The sequence below is a fragment of the Bufo gargarizans genome, chromosome 3 (genome assembly GCF_014858855.1).
Source record: "Bufo gargarizans isolate SCDJY-AF-19 chromosome 3, ASM1485885v1, whole genome shotgun sequence".
Taxonomy (NCBI): domain Eukaryota; kingdom Metazoa; phylum Chordata; class Amphibia; order Anura; family Bufonidae; genus Bufo; species Bufo gargarizans.
Window position 1 is genome coordinate 190627622 of NC_058082.1, and position 18503 is coordinate 190646124.

At 46.1% G+C, this 18503-nt stretch overlaps 1 protein-coding gene across 4 annotated transcripts in view; it reads left to right on the forward strand.

Annotated features, from left to right (window-relative positions):
* ARHGEF7 (Rho guanine nucleotide exchange factor 7) overlaps nt 1-18503 on the forward strand; it is a 156179-nt gene that overhangs the window by 25886 nt on the left and 111790 nt on the right. For all 4 annotated transcript variants that reach the window (XM_044284880.1, XM_044284876.1, XM_044284878.1 and 1 more), the window contains exon 2: nt 14844-14927. In XM_044284880.1, coding sequence (XP_044140815.1) covers nt 14844-14927 — 84 coding nt within the window. The remainder of the gene's footprint in view (nt 1-14843; nt 14928-18503) is intronic.

Sequence of the window (18503 nt, forward strand, 5' to 3'; positions counted from 1 at the left end):
CAGAGGATAGGCCATCAGTAGTGTTGAGCAAAGCAAGCTTCAGATGCTTCATCCAAAAACTTCGGAATAATACTGTACGGAGATCTATCTCCGTACAGTATTAGAATGTATGGGCTCCGATGAGCCGAAGTTAGTTATTCACGAAGTTGCGCGTGACTTTGTTGCATAACTTCAGTAATTGATTTTTATACTGGAAAACCACTTTAAAACTTGAAACTGAACTCGGATTCAGTTCCGAGGTACTAGTAGGAACCGAAGCAGAGTTCGGTTTAAAGATTTAGGACTCATGCACATGGCAGTTTCCGTATTGTGGCCCGCATACAGCGGGTCCGCAATACACTGGCACCAGCCGTGTGCACCCCGCATCACGGATGCAGACCCATTCAAGTGAATGCAATCCAGGAGGTGCGGTGCGGAAAGGAGGCACTGATCGGAAGCACTACGGAGTGCTTCCGTTGGTTTTCTGTCTGTGCCTCTGCACCGCAAAAAAGCAATGCATGCACTTCTTTTTTCTGGCGCGGACTGTCTGATGCGGATTGCGGACCCCATTCAAGTGAATGGGTCTACGATCCGCATGCGGCTGCTCCACGGTCAGTGCCTGTGCATTACGGACTGCAATTTGCGGTCCACAGGATGGGTCCGGCCAGCACACGGTCGGGTGCATGAGCCCTTAAATTAGTTTTCCACTGTAAAAATCAATTACCAAAGTTATTCAACGAAGTCATGCACAACTTCGTGAATAACTAACTTCGGCTCATCGGAAGCCCATTCTAATACTAGTCGCTCAACACTAGTCATCAGCATAAAAATCCCGGAAAACCCCTTTAGGCCTCTTGCACACGAACGTGTGCGTCCCGTGGCCGTGCTGCGGCCCGCAATGCACGAACACCCACCATGGGGCAGCCGCAGCGGATCGCGGACCTATTCACTTTAATGGGTCCGTGATCAGGCCGTTCCGCAAAAAGGTAGGACATGTTCTATCTTTTTGTGGAACGGAAGTACGGGACGAAACCCGACGGAAGCACTCCTTAGTGCTTCTGTAGGGTTCCGTTCCGTGCTTCTGTTCCGCATCTCCGGATCTCCATTGAAGTGAATGGGTCCACATCCGTGATGCGGAATGCAAACGAAGTGGTGCCCATGTATTGCGCAATACGGCTACGGAGCGCACGTGTGCACCAAGCCTTAAATAGACACAGTTGGTTAGTAGCTAGCAGGGTGGATTTGATTTAAATCACTAGTCAGTAAGGCTTGATTTAAATCATAGTTTTTTACATAAGGATTCATATTTGGACAGTTTTCCTGTTGTACTTAGGAAGGAGAAAGATATGGGATTACACTTACCGGTAATAGTTTTTCCTTGAGCCTATGACAGCACCCATGGATAGCATCCGCCCCTTCCTCAGGACAGGAAACAGGAAGCACAGCCTCTTCAAAAGGGAGATACAACCCCCATCATGCCAATCCTATTCCAAGAACTAAGGAGACAAAAACCAGACTACACCACAACAAATCTACAACAGAACAAACGCTTATATCGGTGTGTATATAGAAGTATATACACAAACACACACTTATCTCTCATAATTATATATATAAAAATTATTTTTTTGGGGGGAGGGAATTAGGCGGGTGCGGTCATAGGCTCAAGGAAAAACGATTACCGGTAAGTGTAATCCCATATTTCCCCCCTCGCCTATGACAGCACCCATGGATATCTAGGCGAGATAATCTAGGGTGGGACAACTGCTTGGAGGACTTTACGCCCAAACCCTAAACCTTCCTGTGAAGGAAGCTGCAGTCTATAGTGTTTAAAGAAGGTATGAGAAGAACTCCACGTAGCAGCTCTGCAAATCTGGTCAATAGAAGCGGAAGCTCTTTCTGCCCAGGATGTAGACACCGCTCTCGATGAGTGTGCTCCAAACTCGGCAGGAGGAGGAACCCCTTCAGAGGAATATGCAAGATAAATAGCTTGTTTTATATATCTGGCAATGGACTGAGAGGAAGCAGGGGAGCCCTTCTTCTGTCCCTGAAAGGAAACCACAAGCTTAGAGGACGACCTCCAGTCCTGAGGGGCAGAAAGGTATTGAATTAGACACCTAATATTGAGGCAATGGAATTCCCTCTCCTTCTGATTCTTGGGTGAGGAACAGAAGGAAGGTAAAACTATATCTGGTGACCGGTGAAAAGGATGATGAAACCTTTGGAAGGAAGGCAGGGTCAGGAGATAAAATAACCCTATCTTCTAAAATATTAAGATACGGTCTCTCGATTGAGAAGGCCGATATCTCGCTCACTCTTCTAGCTGAAGTAACGGCTAGCAAGAAAACTAATTTATAGGTTAAGATCTTTATTGGGATATCCTTGATGGGCTCAAAGGGATCCCTGGTTAAGGCAGACAAGACTAGATTTAAATCCCGGGGGGGGGGGGGGAGACGGGACTCGACTTCTGGACGGGAGCAAGTCTTGAAATTGCAACGACAAATCTTTTAATCCAGGGGTGGTCTGCTAACTTATACTCAGAGAGCACTCAAGGCAGAGATATGGACCTTTAAAGTACTAGGCCTCAGTTTCTTATTCCAGCCTTCCTGGAGGAAGCTAAGGACTAGAGGCAACTCCAGGGGTTCCAAGACATTAACTGGCTTATTTGCAAATCTAAGGAAGGCCCTCCAAACCCTCAAATAGATCTTAGAAGTAACAGCTTTCCTACTGGACAAAAGGGTGTTTATCACTTCCCCAGAAAGACCCTTCATTTCTATGATCTGCCTCTCAACAGCCAAGCTGTCAAGTGCAGGCTCTAACTGTGGATGAAATATTGGCCCCTGCAATAGTAGCCCCGGGAAGACAGGAAGTACCCAGGGATCTGCTACTGACATCCTCCTTAGCCAGGAAAACCAGACCCTCCTGGGCCAAAAGGGGGCTATAGTAATTACTAGGGCCTTCTCCCGAATCTTCTTCAGGACTCTCGGGAGTAGCTTTATAGGAGGGAAGGCGTACAGGAGGCCTACTCTCCATGATTGGGCCAATGCGTCCACCGCCGTGGGCTGCTCTAATGGGGGATAGAGAGAAGAATCTTTTAACTTTTCTGTTTTCCCTTGTGGCAAAGAGATCTACCACCGGGAGACCCCAAAGAGCCACAATGTCGTTGAAGACCCGTTGATTCAGGGACCATTCCCCTTTAAGTGTACTGCCCTGATCGATGGAAGGAAACCCTCCGCTAGCTCGAAAATCTCTTTGGTGAGAGACATTAGGTCTGGAGATCTGGTCCCCCCCTGACGATTGATATGAGCTACTGCCGTCGTGTTGTCTGAGTAGATCAAAATATTTCTGCCTTTTAAGAGGTGGAGGCTCTTTTTCAAGGCCATGAGGATCGCTAGAAGTTCCTTGAAGTTGTGAGATTTGGGAACTATCTCCTGATTCCACTGTCCCTGCAGAAGTAGAGAATCTGTGTGAGCTCCCCAACCCCAAGGGCTTGCATCTGTAGTCAGAGAAAGGGGATCCTTCCTTGACCAAGGGACTCCTTTTTGAAGGTTGGAAGGCACCGTCCACCATTCTAGATCTTTTAACGTTTGAGTTGAAAGGGAAAAGAGAATCCAAGGATTGGGGATCTTTGTCCCAAACCCCCAGGATCTGCAACTGAAGTGACCTCGAGTGGAAGTGGGCCCATTCAACCCTGGGATTGCTGCAGTCATTGGGCCTAGAACTGACATAGCTTCTCTTAGAGAGATGGAGTGGCGAGCTACAATGTCCTGAACCCTGGAGACTAGCAGAGATATTTTCTGTGTTGGAAGAAAACACATTTGTTTCTGGGAGTCCAGGAGTAGCCCCAGAAAGGTGCATATCTGGCTTGGCACAAGATTGGATTTCTGGAGATTTAACTCCCAACCCAACTTCACCAGCACCTCCCTGAACCAGCAAATCTGATCGATTAACTGGCCTGGTTCCCGAGAGAGAGAGAGAGAGAGAAGGAGGAAATCGTCTAGATAGGGAATGACAATCGGATCCTTCTCCCTCAGATGAGCCATCATCTCTGCTACAATCTTTGTGAAAAGCCTGGGTGCCTGAGACAACCCAAACGGCAGGGCCCGAAACTGTACATGTAGGAGTCTGTCCGGGAACTGAACTGCTACTCTTAGGTACCTCTGGTGACTGGGATGGATTGGAACGTGGTAATAAGCGTCCCTGAGATCCAGGGTCGCCATGTAGCAGCCCGGGAATAAATTTGGGACTATAGAACTGATAGTCTCCATACGAAATCTCTCGCACACCAGGTATTTGTTGAGCAGCTTCAGATTTATTATGGTACGGAAGGTGCCATTTGGCTTCTTTACAAGGAAAAGTGTTGAATAATAGCCTGTCTCCCTCTCTTGAGCTGGAACCTCCTGCAGGACCCTTTTCTTCAGCAAATCCGAAATCTCCAGACGTAATGCTTCTAGCTTCTCTGGGCTGGAGCGATAGTCCGTCAAAACGAACCTTTCTGGAGGAGTTCTTAGGAAGTTCAGGCAATAGCCCTCTGAAATGATTGAAAGAATCCAGGGGCTGTTCGAGATCTTCTGCCATTGCTCTGAGAAGAGGGAGAGACAACCTCCAACCGGGGATCTGGCGTCATTGCGGAGGCTTTTTAGAGGCCTCTCCACCTGAAAAAAGAAAACCTTTGTTCCTTCTGGCCGCATTACCAGACTGTCTGGGAGTTTCTCTTCTCTTGAAGTTAAATCTGGATGTCTGAGAACGAAAGGCTTCTTAGGAGGCTGCTGATGTATAGAGGGGAAACCCTTTTTTCTGTCAGAAGCCTTTTCCAGCAGATCGTCTAACGTGGGCCCGAAGAGAAATTCCCCCTGACAGGGAATAGCACACAATTTCGCCTTTGAACCTGCATCTCCTTTCCAATCCTTTAACCAAATCGCTCTGCGGGCGGAATTTGAAAGAGCTGCGGCTCTCGCTGACAGCCTCAGGGAGTCCACTGAGGAATCTGCTAAAAAAAAATCAATGGCACTATACAGAGTTGGAAATGACGAGGAGCAATTGTTCCATGGGCGCTTCTTTATTTGCTCTTCCATCTCTTTCATCCAGACCTTTTAAAGACCTGGCAACAGAAGTGGCGGCTATAGCGGGCCTGAAAGAGCCAGCCGTCGCCTCCCAGTTCTTTTTTAAATAGACCTCTGCTCTTCTGTCCATTGCATCTTTAAGAGTTCCCGAGTCTTCAAACGGAAGGGCTGCTCTCTTAGAGATTTTCGCTACTGGAGCATCTAGTTTCGGGGCTCTATCCCAATCAGCTGAGGCTTTGTCCTCGAAGGGATACTTCCTTTTTAAGGCAGAAGGCACGAAAAATGTTCTATCCGGCCTACTCCATTCATTCTTAATTACCGAAGTTATGTTTTCATGTACATCAAAACACTTCAGCCTCCTAGGACCAAGGCCCTCAAACATGGAATCCCTCATGGACTGTGGTTCTGCTTGATCATCAAGCCCCATAGTTGCCCTGACGATCCCGCTAGGGAATTAATGTTCTCTGGGAGGAACAGAGGTCTCCCTGCCAGTTGCTCGTCCTGGGAGTGATCCGAGGACGGAAGTTCTCCCTCCTCCTCTAATCCCGATAACAACTCCTGATCACTTGAAGCGGGAATAGAGACAGCAGCGGAAGTGCAAGGGCGATCTTCAAGCAGATTTCTCAAGGACTCCTTCACTGATTCTATAACCTCATCCTTCATAATCTTTTTTAGGCTTGATAAGAGAGAAGGGACCTCATCCTCCAATAATTTGCCCACGCAGGTCTGGCAGGCAGGTTTACCCCAACCGGACGGTAGCTTTCTCTTGCAAATAGCGCAGCCCCGCTCCTTGGACCTTGACCCCCTTCTCTTTGGAAGTCTAAACACACAAAATAAACAAAGACTCCCATCAGGATACTGAAATAAGTGGAAAAGGCAGGGCATTCACCCCTCTTGCCCCCACCGGTACCAAGGATTCGTTGGTGGTTTCAGTGGGTTCTGCGCGCTGTGTGGGCTCCATTTTCTGCCACTGGCTTTCGTCTATGGAGGTCACTGCAGGCCAAAACACCAGCCTGCAGTGAGAGCTGGCTGGATTTGAACTCGCCGGACTCGAACCGGCCCCCTCCCCTTCTGGCCCAAGGCCACGCCTCCTCCCACTGCTGAAACCGGAGGCCAGGATCCGGCACCGACTAATGACGTCAGCGCCGGCCTGACCTACCCGGAAGTGACGGTGCCGCGCACCCGCCAGACCGCAGCCGAACATACGCCACGGCCGCAGAGGTTCGCCGTGCTGGGGACACGCAGGGCAGCCCCGACGGGAGAGTGACCGGAACGAGGGGGAGTCCAGAGGTCCAGGCTTCAGCAGCGGCTTCCAAAGAAGGCTTACGCCGCTCGGGTAGGTCCTCCTCCCACGGGTAAAAAAAAAAAACAAGGGGCTCCCGCAGCTCCGTCTCTTCATGCTGTGCATTCCACCCCGTCCCTTAGGACAGGAAACAGAACTGGCATGATGGGGGGTTGTACCTCCCTTTTGAAGAGGCTGTGCTTCATGTCCTGAGGAAGGGGGCGGATGCTATCCATGGGTGCTGTCATAGGCGAGGGGGGAAATAATAATTACCTTAATAATAAACAAATTTAAATAGGATTTATTCAACTGAAACCATAACATTACAGCATGTTATTTGCTTAAACATCCATGTTTGTTAACTAATTTGGCTAAAGAAAATATATATATTTTAAGAAAGACTGTCAGCCCAGACTACACAAGAAAAGCTTAATAATGTCCTCTGTAGCTCACTCGTCATCTTCATCTTCTTTGTTCATAATCTGGAAAAGAAAAAGAAGCTTTCCTGCTTTATCGGGACCCAAACGATTTCTCAAATGTGATAAACCTCAGGTCATACACACAAAAAGATCCAAAGACTTGTCTGTCTGTGGCTGTGCAGTACTGTGCTCAGAAAGTTTCACTTTCATTTTGTAGTACTCCTTGTCTGCTTGCCCTTTTCCTCCTTACACTTAGTTTCACTTTCTTCTTGTGCAGATCTATTCCACGCCAAACAATCAGAAAAATATTGTTTATATTCTATTCACTGAACTTTAAACTTAGCACTGAAGGGGTTGATTCTGTATTTATAGGTTTGTAGAAGTTAGGATTAAAGATCTTTTTCTCAACTCTTTTCATGTTAGAAAATCAGTTTTGAGAACTCCAAAATTAAACCAAGCATCTGTGATAATATCTTGTAGGCAGAGAAACTACCCAGTAATCTTACAAAAACCTCTGGAAGAGCATGACATTGTGAATGGATTAATGGAATTTAACAAAAAAATTAAACATATACAGCCTTATTCTACATAATTAAAAAAAAGTAATCTTTATTTCATAGTGAAATAACCTTTGGATGGTAATAGATTTTCCTCAAAAAGCATTTAATATTAAAAAATCTGATTTAAATAAAAAATTATTATTATTTTTTTTTTTTTAAATCATTGATTTTTAGCCACCCTGGTAGCTAGTATTTCAGAAGACCCCTTTGGCTCGTATGGAAAGCAGGTATTTCTGGTTGGCTATTGAAAAAAGCAGAATTGACTGTAATCGTTGTATCTGGTCTGCAGTAAAATTCTGAAGATCGTAATCCATAGAACAATTGTGCAAAATGGAGGATGACTGTACCGTGGGGAGAGTTTATCACACAAACCCAGTAAGGATCCTGTTACTCCTGTCCTCCATCTGGTGCAGTGAGCTCCAGTGTCCCTTCAGTTACAACCGATTCAATATAAATAGACATTTATTCCATATGCTGTGACATTACTGTGTGCTATATAGTATTATAGTATGATGGTGGGATTATTATCCATGTGCTGTGACATTACTGGGTGCTATATATTATTATAGTATGATGGTGGGATTATTATCCATGTGTTGTGACATTACTGTGTGCTATATATTATTATAGTATGATGGTGGGTTTATTATCCATGTGCTGTGACATTACTGTGTGCTATATATTATTATAGTATGATGGTGGGATTATTATCCATGTGCTGTGACATTACTGGGTGCTATATATTATTATAGTATGATGGTGGGATTATTATCCATGTGTTGTGACATTACTGTGTGCTATATATTATTATAGTATGATGGTGGGTTTATTATCCATGTGCTGTGACATTACTGTGTGCTATATATTATTATAGTATGATGGTGGGATTATTATCCATGTGCTGTGACATTACTGGGTGCTATATATTATTATAGTATGATGGTGGGATTATTATCCATGTGCTGTGACATTACTGTGTATTATATATTATAGTATGATGGTAGGTTTATTATCCATGTGCTGTGACATTACTGTGTGCTATATATTATTATAGTATGATGGTGGGTTTATTATCCATGTGCTGTGACATTACTGTGTGCTATGTTATTATAGTATGATGCTGGGCACTAGCACAATAAAAATGTATATTGTACAGCTAATATAAAACAGCTTTCTGTGGCAGTTTTTGATGCAGTTTTACTAGGATTTACTAATCCTATAGATGGTATAAGCTTAGACAGGCTATGTAGACATGCACCTGATTTATCACAGAGGCGTAGGCTGGAGGATACCTCTGGAGCAGGGATAGACACTTAGGCCTCTGTCACACGGGCGTTGCGGGAAAATGTGTGGGTGCTTTGCGGGAACACGCACAATTTTTCCACGCGAGTGCAAAACATTGTAATGCGTTTTGAACTCGCGTGCGAAAACTCACGCATGTTTGGTACCCAAACCCGAACTTATTCACAGAAAGTTCGGGCTTGGGATCGGTGTTCTGTAGATTGTATTATTTCCCCTTATAACATGGTTATAAGGGAAAATAATAGCATTCTGAATACAGAATGCATAGTACAATAGCGCTAGAGGGGTTAAAAAAATAAAATAAAATTTAACTCCCCTTAGTCCACTTGATCGCGCAGCCGGCATCTCTTCTGTGCTGTGTGCAGGAACAGGACCTGTGGTGACATCACGCCGGTCATCACATGATCTTTTACCATGGTGATGGATCATGTGATGACCGGAGTGACGTCACCACAGGTCCTGTTCCTCCACACAGCTAAGATGAAGACAGAAGAGATGCCGGCTGCGCGATCAAGTGGACTAAGAGTTAAATTATTTATTTTTTTAACCCCTCCAGCGCTATTTTACTATGCATTCTGTATTCAGAATGCTATTATTTCCCTTATAACCATGTTATAAGGGAAAATAATAATGATCGGGTCTCCATCCCGATCGTCTCCTAGCAACCGTGTGTGAAAATCGCACCGCATCCGCACTTGCTTGCGATTTTCACGCACCCCCATTCATTTCTACGGGGCCTGCGTTACGTGAAAAACGCACAAAGAGGAGCATGCTGTGATTTTCTCGCAACGCATAAGTGATGCGTGAAAATCACCGCTCATGTGAACAGCCCCATAGAAATGAATGGGTCAGGATTCAGTGCGGGTGCAATGCGTTCATCCATGTGGAATACTCGCCTGTGTGAAAGGGGCCCAAGACGAGCGTGTCCGGAACATGTCTGGATGCGTTCAGTGAAAACTGCGCGATTTTTGCATACAGTCATTCAGTTTTGTTTGAGATCGCGTTCAGTTATCGCGCGGGTGCAATGCGTTTTGATGCGTTTTTCATGCGCGTGATAAAAAAAACTGAATGTTTACAAACAACATCTCTTAGCAACTAGCCGTGAAAAACGCAACCCCATTCACTTCTATGGGGCCATCGTTGCGTGAAAAATCGCTGAATATAGAACATGCTGCGATTTTCACGCAACGCACAAGTGATGTGTGAAAACCAATGCACATGTACACAGACCCATTGAAATGAATGGGTCTGGATTCTGTGCGGGCGCAATGCGTTCACCTCACGCATTGCACCTGTGCGGGAAACTTGCTCGTGTGAAAGGGGCCTTAGGGGGTCATGGTGTGTTAGACGCCAGACTTAATAACCCCTATATTTGGTGCTGGATCCGCCAAAGTTATGAAGAGGCACAGGCCTTTCCATAACTTTGGCGTATCCAGTGCCAGTCTAAATATAAGACAGCTTCCTAACTGTCTTACATTTAGACCATCTACGCCTAAAACAGGCTTAGGAAATGAATGGGACAGGTCTACTAGGTCTAAAAAAGTGGGTGTGGCATGGAAAAGCTGCAGATTACAGCGCAACTAACCTTTGCGCCGCAATCTGCGCCAGAAATATGCCTAATATAGGTATATTTCAGGATAATAAATGACCCCCTTATTACTGACTCAATACTAATTATTGGTTGACTTAAGCCTCATTCACACGTCAGTTCCACATACGTGTTCTCCACGGACAGCACACGTACCCATTCATTTTAATGTGTGTATTCGCACATCAGTTTTTTTCTATGGTCTACGGGTCCATGTTTTTCGCATGGATGCATGCTTTATTTTGTCAGTCACGCCTATTATAGTCTATGGGTCACGAAAACCACGAATGCTATCCGCGTTTTGATCGTTAGGAAGACATGCTTTGAAAATAATTTTTCAGCTGTGTAGTGACTGAAACACTGACAGCAAAAAAGACACGCGGACCCTTCACGGATAAATCACTGACCACCTTTTCATGGATTTAAGCAAAGACATGGATGTGTGAATGAGGCTTTACTCCGAGACAGATTTTTATGCCAGAATTGAGTTGAAATTTGGGCGCATCTTAGGCCACGCTCTATTTCTTATGATCAGCAAGGGCCCCAGCCGATCACTTAGGGTACTTTCACACGCGTTAAACTTTTCCGGTATTGAGTTCTGTCCTAGGGGCTCTAGACCGGAATATAACTGATCAGTTTTATCCTAATGCATTCTGAATGGAGAGCAATCTGTTCAGTACGCATCAGGATGTCACTGTACGGTTTTTGGACAGAGGAAATATCGTATTTTCTGTGTCCAAAATTCCGGATCAGTTGCTATTATTGGCATTATTTTCCATTGAAATACATTAATGCCGGATCCGGCCCCAAGTGTTCCGGAAAAACGGATACGGTTTTGCAGTCTGCGCAGACCTTTAAAAATGTGAAAAAAATTAATACCGGATCAGTTTTTCCGGATGACAACCGGAGAGACGGATCTGCTATTGCAATGTGTTTGTGAGATGGATCCGCCTACAAATGGTATCTGTTTGCACACAGATTGCCGGATCCGGTAGGCAGTTCCGGCGACGGAGCTACCTGCTGGAATCCAACAATGCAAGTGTAAAAGTACCCTTATACCATATCTTGTACATGGGGGAAGGGGGGAATAAGGGTTTTCAATAGGGCCACACCTCTAAAGGGGGTTGTCCTACTATACATATACTCTGCCCACTTTCTCGAGCATGTTGGGAAAAAGTGTAAAAACCCTAGAAGCACCAGTTTGGCCCACTTTTTATAAACCTGCTTTTGTCGCAGATACATTAGTGAATCCGGGCCAGTGTTATTTTGCAGGCTGATTTTGGCGTGGAGTCCGCGCCAAAAAGCCCCTGGGCAGCTGTGGTGAAACCTTGTTTTTCAAAAAGGAGGACGGAATTTATGGTCAAAACAGGTGCTTTTTAGTTTAGAATCTGTGCCATAAAACTACATGTGAATGGGCACTAAACCTTCCATCAGCCTTTCCCCGTTTCCATTGCAGTACTAGCACATGGCCACTGCAGCCAGGGTCACATCAGTCACACACTGTTCACATTGGCTGCAGTGGTCACAGAAAACGTTGGGGACCGGTAGGCGTAGTCCTACAACATAGGGGGATGAGTGATCATGAGAAACAGGGCGTGTGGTCCACTGGTCGATCCGGCACCTGTCCCCGATCCTGTGGATCACATACTCTCTGAATGTATACTGAAGGGTGCTCCCTTGGAAGGGACACGTTTGCATATACAGTGGATATAAAAAGTCTACACACCCCTGTTAAAATGTCAGGTTTCTGTGATGTAAAAAAAAAAAAAAAAAAAAAAAAAAAAACACAAATTAATCATTTCAGAACTTTTTCCACCTTTAATTTGACCTATAAACTGTACCACTCAATTGAAAAACAAACTAAAATCTTTTAGGTGGAGAGAAGAAGAAAAAAAAAAATATATATTTTATATATATATATATATATATATATATATATATATATATATATATATATATATATATATATATATATATACACACACACACATATATAATGGTTGCTGTCGGGGGACAGCAGAAGCTGCCCAGCGAAGTGAATATTAATGAGCTGGGCGGCGCTTCAAAAACGGTGGTTGGGCTGATGCTGGCTGGGCGCAAGAGAAGCTGAAACCCCGCCCCTTGGGCAGAAAGAAAAGCGATTACTTCAGGTTATAAAACATGAGTTTACTGTATTCATAATGTGGACAGGGGGGATACTTATGTTTTTAATGCACATTAGAAGACCTGTGCATGGATATGTACAGCTAATTATGGTTATTGGGCCTGTCAGTGTCCCTTTAAAGAGGACCTTTCATTAGAATAAAACTATACAGACATGGAGAGTGGCGCCCAGGGGAACCTTCCGGCGTCTCATTCTCCCATGCTGTAGTGCTGGCCAATCGCAGCGCTCAGCTCATAGCCTGAGAGGGTTTTTTTTTTTCTCTCAGGCTTTGAGCTGAGCTCTGCGATTGGCCAGCACTACAGCATGGGAGAATGAGACGCCGGTGTAGCGTTACATTACCCTACTTCGTGAGATTTCCCTACCTCCTGACTTCCCGTCGCACTGTTAAGGACGTGAGGAGGCGTTCCTGAGTTTTGACGATCTGGCCGGAGTTAGCCGCGCTTGCGCACTGGGCCGTAATATTTCCCTACTGAGGTTCTCCTGCGCATGCGCAGTGTCCCGGTGTAAAGCTGGTAGGGTAGTATAATGCTACACCGGCAGGTTCCCCTGGGTGGAGCCTAACATATGAAGATACCGGAGGCTATACCAGGAGAACGGAGCGGCGCCCAGGTATAACAGTAAGTGCAGGGGGATCCCTGGGCGCCGCTCTACATGTCTATATAGTTAGTTTAGATGTTTTATTCTAGTGAAAGGTCCTCTTTAACTAAGGCCCCAGTTCCAGCTGAAGAAAACCAGCCCCTTGGCATGATGCTGCCACCACCATGCTTCACTGTGGGTATGGTGTTATTTTGATGATGTGCAGTGTTTTTGCGCCAAACATATCTTTTGTAATTAAGGCCAAAAAGTTCAACCTTGGTTTCATCAGACCATAACACCTTTTCCCACATGCTTTTGGGAGACTTCAGATGTGTTTTTGCAAAACGTGGATGTTTTTCTTCCTAAGAAAAGGCTTTTGTCTTGCCACTTTACCCCATTGCCCAGACATATGAAGAATATGGGAGATTGTTGTCACCTGTACCACACAGCCAGTACTTGCCAGATATTCCTGCAGCTCCTTTAATGTTGCTGTAGGCCTCTTGGTAGCCTCCCAGACCAGTTTTCTTCTTGTCTTTTCATCAATTTTGGAGGGACGTCCAGGTCTTGGTAATGTCACTGTTGTGCCATATTTTCTCCACTTGATGATGACCGTCTTCACTATGTTCCATGGTATATCTAATGCCTTGGAAATTCTTTTGTACCCTTCTCCTGACTGATACCTGTTAACAATGAGATCCCTCTGATGCTTTGGAAGCTCTCTGTGGACCATGGCTTTTGCTGTGGGATGCGACTAAGAAACTTTCAGGAAAGACCAACTAGAGCAGCTGAACTTTATTTGGGGTTAATCAGAGGCACTTTAACTGATGGCAGGTGTATGCTGACTCCTATATAACATGGTTTTGAATGTGATTGCTTAATTCTGAACACAGCTACATCCCCAGTTATAAGAGGGTGTGCACACTTATGCAACCACATTATTTTAGTTTTCTTCCCTCCACCTAAAAGATTTCAGTTTGTTTTTCAATTGAGTGGTACAGTTTATAGGTCACATTAAAGGTGGAAAAAGTTCTGAAATGGTTTATCTTTGTCTCATTTTTTTACATCGCAGAAACCTGACATTTTGAGGTGTGTAGACTTTTTGTATCCACTGTAGGTCTTAAGACAGCCCGGTGTATACTGCAAACCACAGAAGCAGTGTGAACACAGCCCTCTTGATATATCGTGCACAATTTGTATACAAATCTCACGTAAGTAAGGCTTCGTGCACACGGCCGTATGCATATTGCGGTCCGTAAAATAGGACGCCGTTTGTGTTGCATTAGCACTTTTTGGGAACCCATTGACTTTGTATTTGCTATGAAACATAGAAGATGCAGAACGGACATACGGACGCTTGCTTTTCGGATCTGTAAGTCCCTTCCACAAAATGCGGATCACAGACTGAAGTCAATGAGGTAGATTTATCGAAATTGGATCCCACCTGTCGTTTTTCACAGCTGCTTTGGAATAAAGAAAGGTGCAATCTGGTTGGTTGCTATGGGCAACTAAACCAGTTCTACTGTTACACCAGTTTGATAAATCTACCCCATTGGGTCGGTCACACAGACCGCAAAGTGTACACAGTGTCCCTGTCCTGACAGGAGGATTCATGGCCAGCTGTGTGTCGGGGGCTCCTTTGTTCCTTTTGTAGGCGTCCTGCATATGTCTGAGGAGACTCGGTCCCAGACCTGGGCTGGTCACGTGACTGGCAGTGACGGGGTTAACGCCGGGGGTTCTCCAGCGGGTCCCAGCCGTCTTCCCTGCGCCGCACGTCATTTCCTGAGCTGGGATTCGCTTCCTGGTGGTTTGAGGACAGCAGACACATAGTGGTAGTAGGTAGGAGCCTCCGTGCACGTCACGTGCTGCCGCCCGGCTAACGTCAGTGACCCGCTGTCTGTCTCTGCCCGCAGGTGTACCCGGAGCCGCGCACCGAGGCCGAGTGCCTGGGCAACATCAGGGAGTTCCTGAAGGGCTGCAGCCACTTCAATCTGGAGGTGAGTGTGTGTGTGTGTGTGTGTGTGAGTGTGTGAGTGATCACAGGTTCCGGATTACTGGACTGCCTGCTGCTTGTTAGATGCTGAAACAATGCTTTGTGCCAGTGCCAGCTGTGCCCAGTGGAAACCATTCTTTTATGATGAGGTTCACTGGGGTGGCTGTGTTTTTACTGGGAATATAATGCTGGCAGAGTCCTCAACACAAATGTCATGCTGAGAGTTGTGGTCCGGCCAGGGCATAAATGTGCAGTGTATGGGCATCTTGGCATGCCGGTATAATGTCCGCTGCTGGAGTCTTGTCAAAGGTTGCTTCTGATCTTGTGAGATTTCACTGCCAATCTGGGCTGGATTATTGTCCGAGCTGAACGTTTTTGGTGCCAAACTGTAAGGTGGCTGATAAAATAAAATAAAAAAATGACCCCCACCCTCCAGAGTTCTCTCCCTTCCAGCGCTGCCGTGATATAATGGTTTTGCTGCAGCAGTGATGTTCTGTATACTGCTGCAGCCAGTCACTGGCCTCAGTGGTGTACTGCATGCGACCACTGAGGCCAGTGACGGGCTGCAGCGGTATACAGGACGTCACCACTGTATTCAGTACATCGTAGTTACAGCCTAGTCTGGCCGAGAGGATGGAGCAGTAGTGCTGGAATCGGATGGGGTTCAGGAAGGTGAGTTTAAAGGGGTTGTCCCTTCTGGACATTTATGGCGTAGCTATAGGATATGCTATAAATGTCGGATAGGTGCTGGTCCTACCTCTTTCTCAGGAAAAGGATGCAGTTGTTAATGGAGAGGACTCTGCGCATGCGTGGCTTTCTCCATTTACAGTTATGGGGCCTGTGAAAATAGCCGGTCCCAGTCAGTGTGCTCAGTGGAGAGACACGCATGCGCAGCTTCTGCCCAATTCACAGTGAACATTTATGCCATATCCTATCAATTTGACATTAATGTCCAGATCAAAATACCCTTTTAAGAGTCTGTACTGATAGAACTACCAGCGATGGCCATCAGAACGATGTAAAAGCATTATAACCATATCTTTATATCATGGAGGTGTTTATTCCATGTCCAGGAAAAGTTCTTTTATTCCTACGAAAAGGGCTCCTGAGTGCCCAGCTGGGCGAGAAGTGTCCGAGCCCGCCACACACTTTCTGCTCCCCTCCCCTGATGTCACGGCGATACAGCTCCAAATCTAGTTAACTCACCCTGTGCTGCGCTTCTAGAGTCTGAGCTATTGTCCTAAGAGAGTGTTCTGCGCAGGCGCCTCAGTGTACGCTTGTGAAGATCAGCAGAAACATAACCCTGAGGCAATAGCCCAGAAAAGGGAATGTAGTGCACAGGCCCCGGAAGTGCAGCGCAAGGTGTGTGCGACATTTGGATGGTTAGGGGAGGAGCAGATGTCGAGGAAGGGCAGTGGGCTTGGGCGCTTTAAAAAAAAATAAAAAGCCCGCTGACCTGGGCACTTTTCTTTCCTTTTTTATAGGAATACAAGTGCTTTTCCCGGACATGGTATAATCCCCCAGATGACATAGCGGTAGGGTTATAATGCGGTCACGTTGTTCTGAGTTATATTAGTGTCATTTACGTGACAGACATTTAATGTTTTATTGTACATTCTCAAGACTGCAAAACATGTATACAGGCCGTGTGCATTCACTGGGCCGGCTATATTGAAAATACCAATTCTTGTCTGCGATTGCGGAAAAGAATAGGACATGCTGTATATTTTTTACGGGGCCGCGAAACGAAACTACGGCTGCGGACCCATTCATACATGTGAATGAGCCCTTATACGCTGTACAGACATCACTTGCTGCCCCCAATGTTTCCTATAATTATATGCCTTTGGAGTGTGGGAGGAAACCGGAGTACCCGGAGGAAACCCACACAAGCACAGGGAGAGCATACAAACTCCATGCAGATGTTGTCCTTTATCAGCCTATCTGCACTTTGGCCCAAAGACTTTCAAATTGGACAACCCCTTTAAGGGAATTTTCTATGTGTGTGTGTGTGTGTATTTATTAGTCTTCCATGTGTGATAATACTGTGTCAGAAAAAACAATCCTGCAAAAAAGTCAAAATATGCTTCTAGTTAATTCGTCTTTATAAAGCAAAGGTAAAGGAGTAGCCCCAGCTCTGCCTACGGCTGGGTGCTGTCAGCATCTCCACTGCTTTCCCCGCCACAAGCTGGCTGCCGCTATGCTCCTCAATCCCCTCTGCACAGTCTTACTCTGACATGGTACTTCTGTGATAGGATTGCCAGAGGTGGGACCCGCACCTACACCGAGAACGAAGCAGGAAAGGTGGTGGCCAGAGGACCCTGGGTTTCACAGGGTCTGGCCACCACCAAACTCTCTCCCCACAGTACTGACCGGGAGCGCACCGCGCTTGTGTGGCCACCGCTTCCGTTCATTTCTACGGTCCGATGGTAATAGCTGAGCCTGCACTCGGCTATTTTTGATGGCCCCATAGAAATGAATGGAGGGCGGCTGCATACACGCAGTGTGCCCTCCTCAACTTTCGGGCCTCCGCACCTATCAGACATTGGGGGCATATCCTAGCGCTATGCTCCCATTGTCTGAGATGGGAATACCCCTTTAAACCTTGGCCTGAATGCTAAAGGCACTTCTAATGTAAGCCCCTGTCTTTGCTCTGTACCCCTACAACAGACACGTAGGGGGATTTATTAAGCCATGCACTCCAGAATTCTGGTTTTAAAAAGTCATAAAATAGGGTTTAGCAACTTTTTGGGTTTATTTGCCCCCAAATTATTTTACAACATTTAGCAATTTTACATCTTGCACTCCAGTTCTGAACAGTGGCCGGGACGGTAGGTGTAGTGAACCACGGTAATTAGTTTCACTCCAGTATGGGGCCGGCATGAAAAAAAACTGGAGATACATTTCTTAAGGTTAGTTTCACGTTAGGCTCCATTCACTTGACTGTATTTTTGGTCCACATCCGAACTACATTTTTTGTGGATCAGATGTGGACCCAATTCATTTCAATAGGTCGTAAAAAATGCGGTCAGCACTCCATGCCCTGTCAGGATCCGTCTGTCCATTTCACAGTCTCAGAAACGGTCTTGGTTCAGAAAATGTCTATAGTCGATCTTGTAAGGCTTTTTTAGGGTACATTCACGTGTAAAAAAACTGTGGTAAAATCCTCAAAGACTCCGTCCTGCCACATCATTTTATGCAGTGCAGGTTCTCCCCTGTAGAACTAAGGCTAGTTTCATACTAGCAGCAGGCGAGTCCGGCAGGCTGTTCCGGCGGGTGAACAGCCTGTCGGATCCGTCCTGCCGCTAGTTCACGTGTGCCCCTGGACTGCCGCTTCGTCCCCATTCACTATAATGGGGGCGAGTGTGGAGTTCCGGCGGCAGCACAGCAGCGCACGGCGAGAGGCAGCTGGACTAAAAGTACGACATGCAGTACTGTTAGTCTGGCTGCCTCTCGCCGTGCGCTGCTGTGCTGCCGCCGGAACTCCACACCCGCCCCCATTATAGTCAATGGGGACGAAGCGGAAGTCCGGCGGCACATGTGAACTAGCGGCAGGACGGATCCGACAGGCTGTTCACCC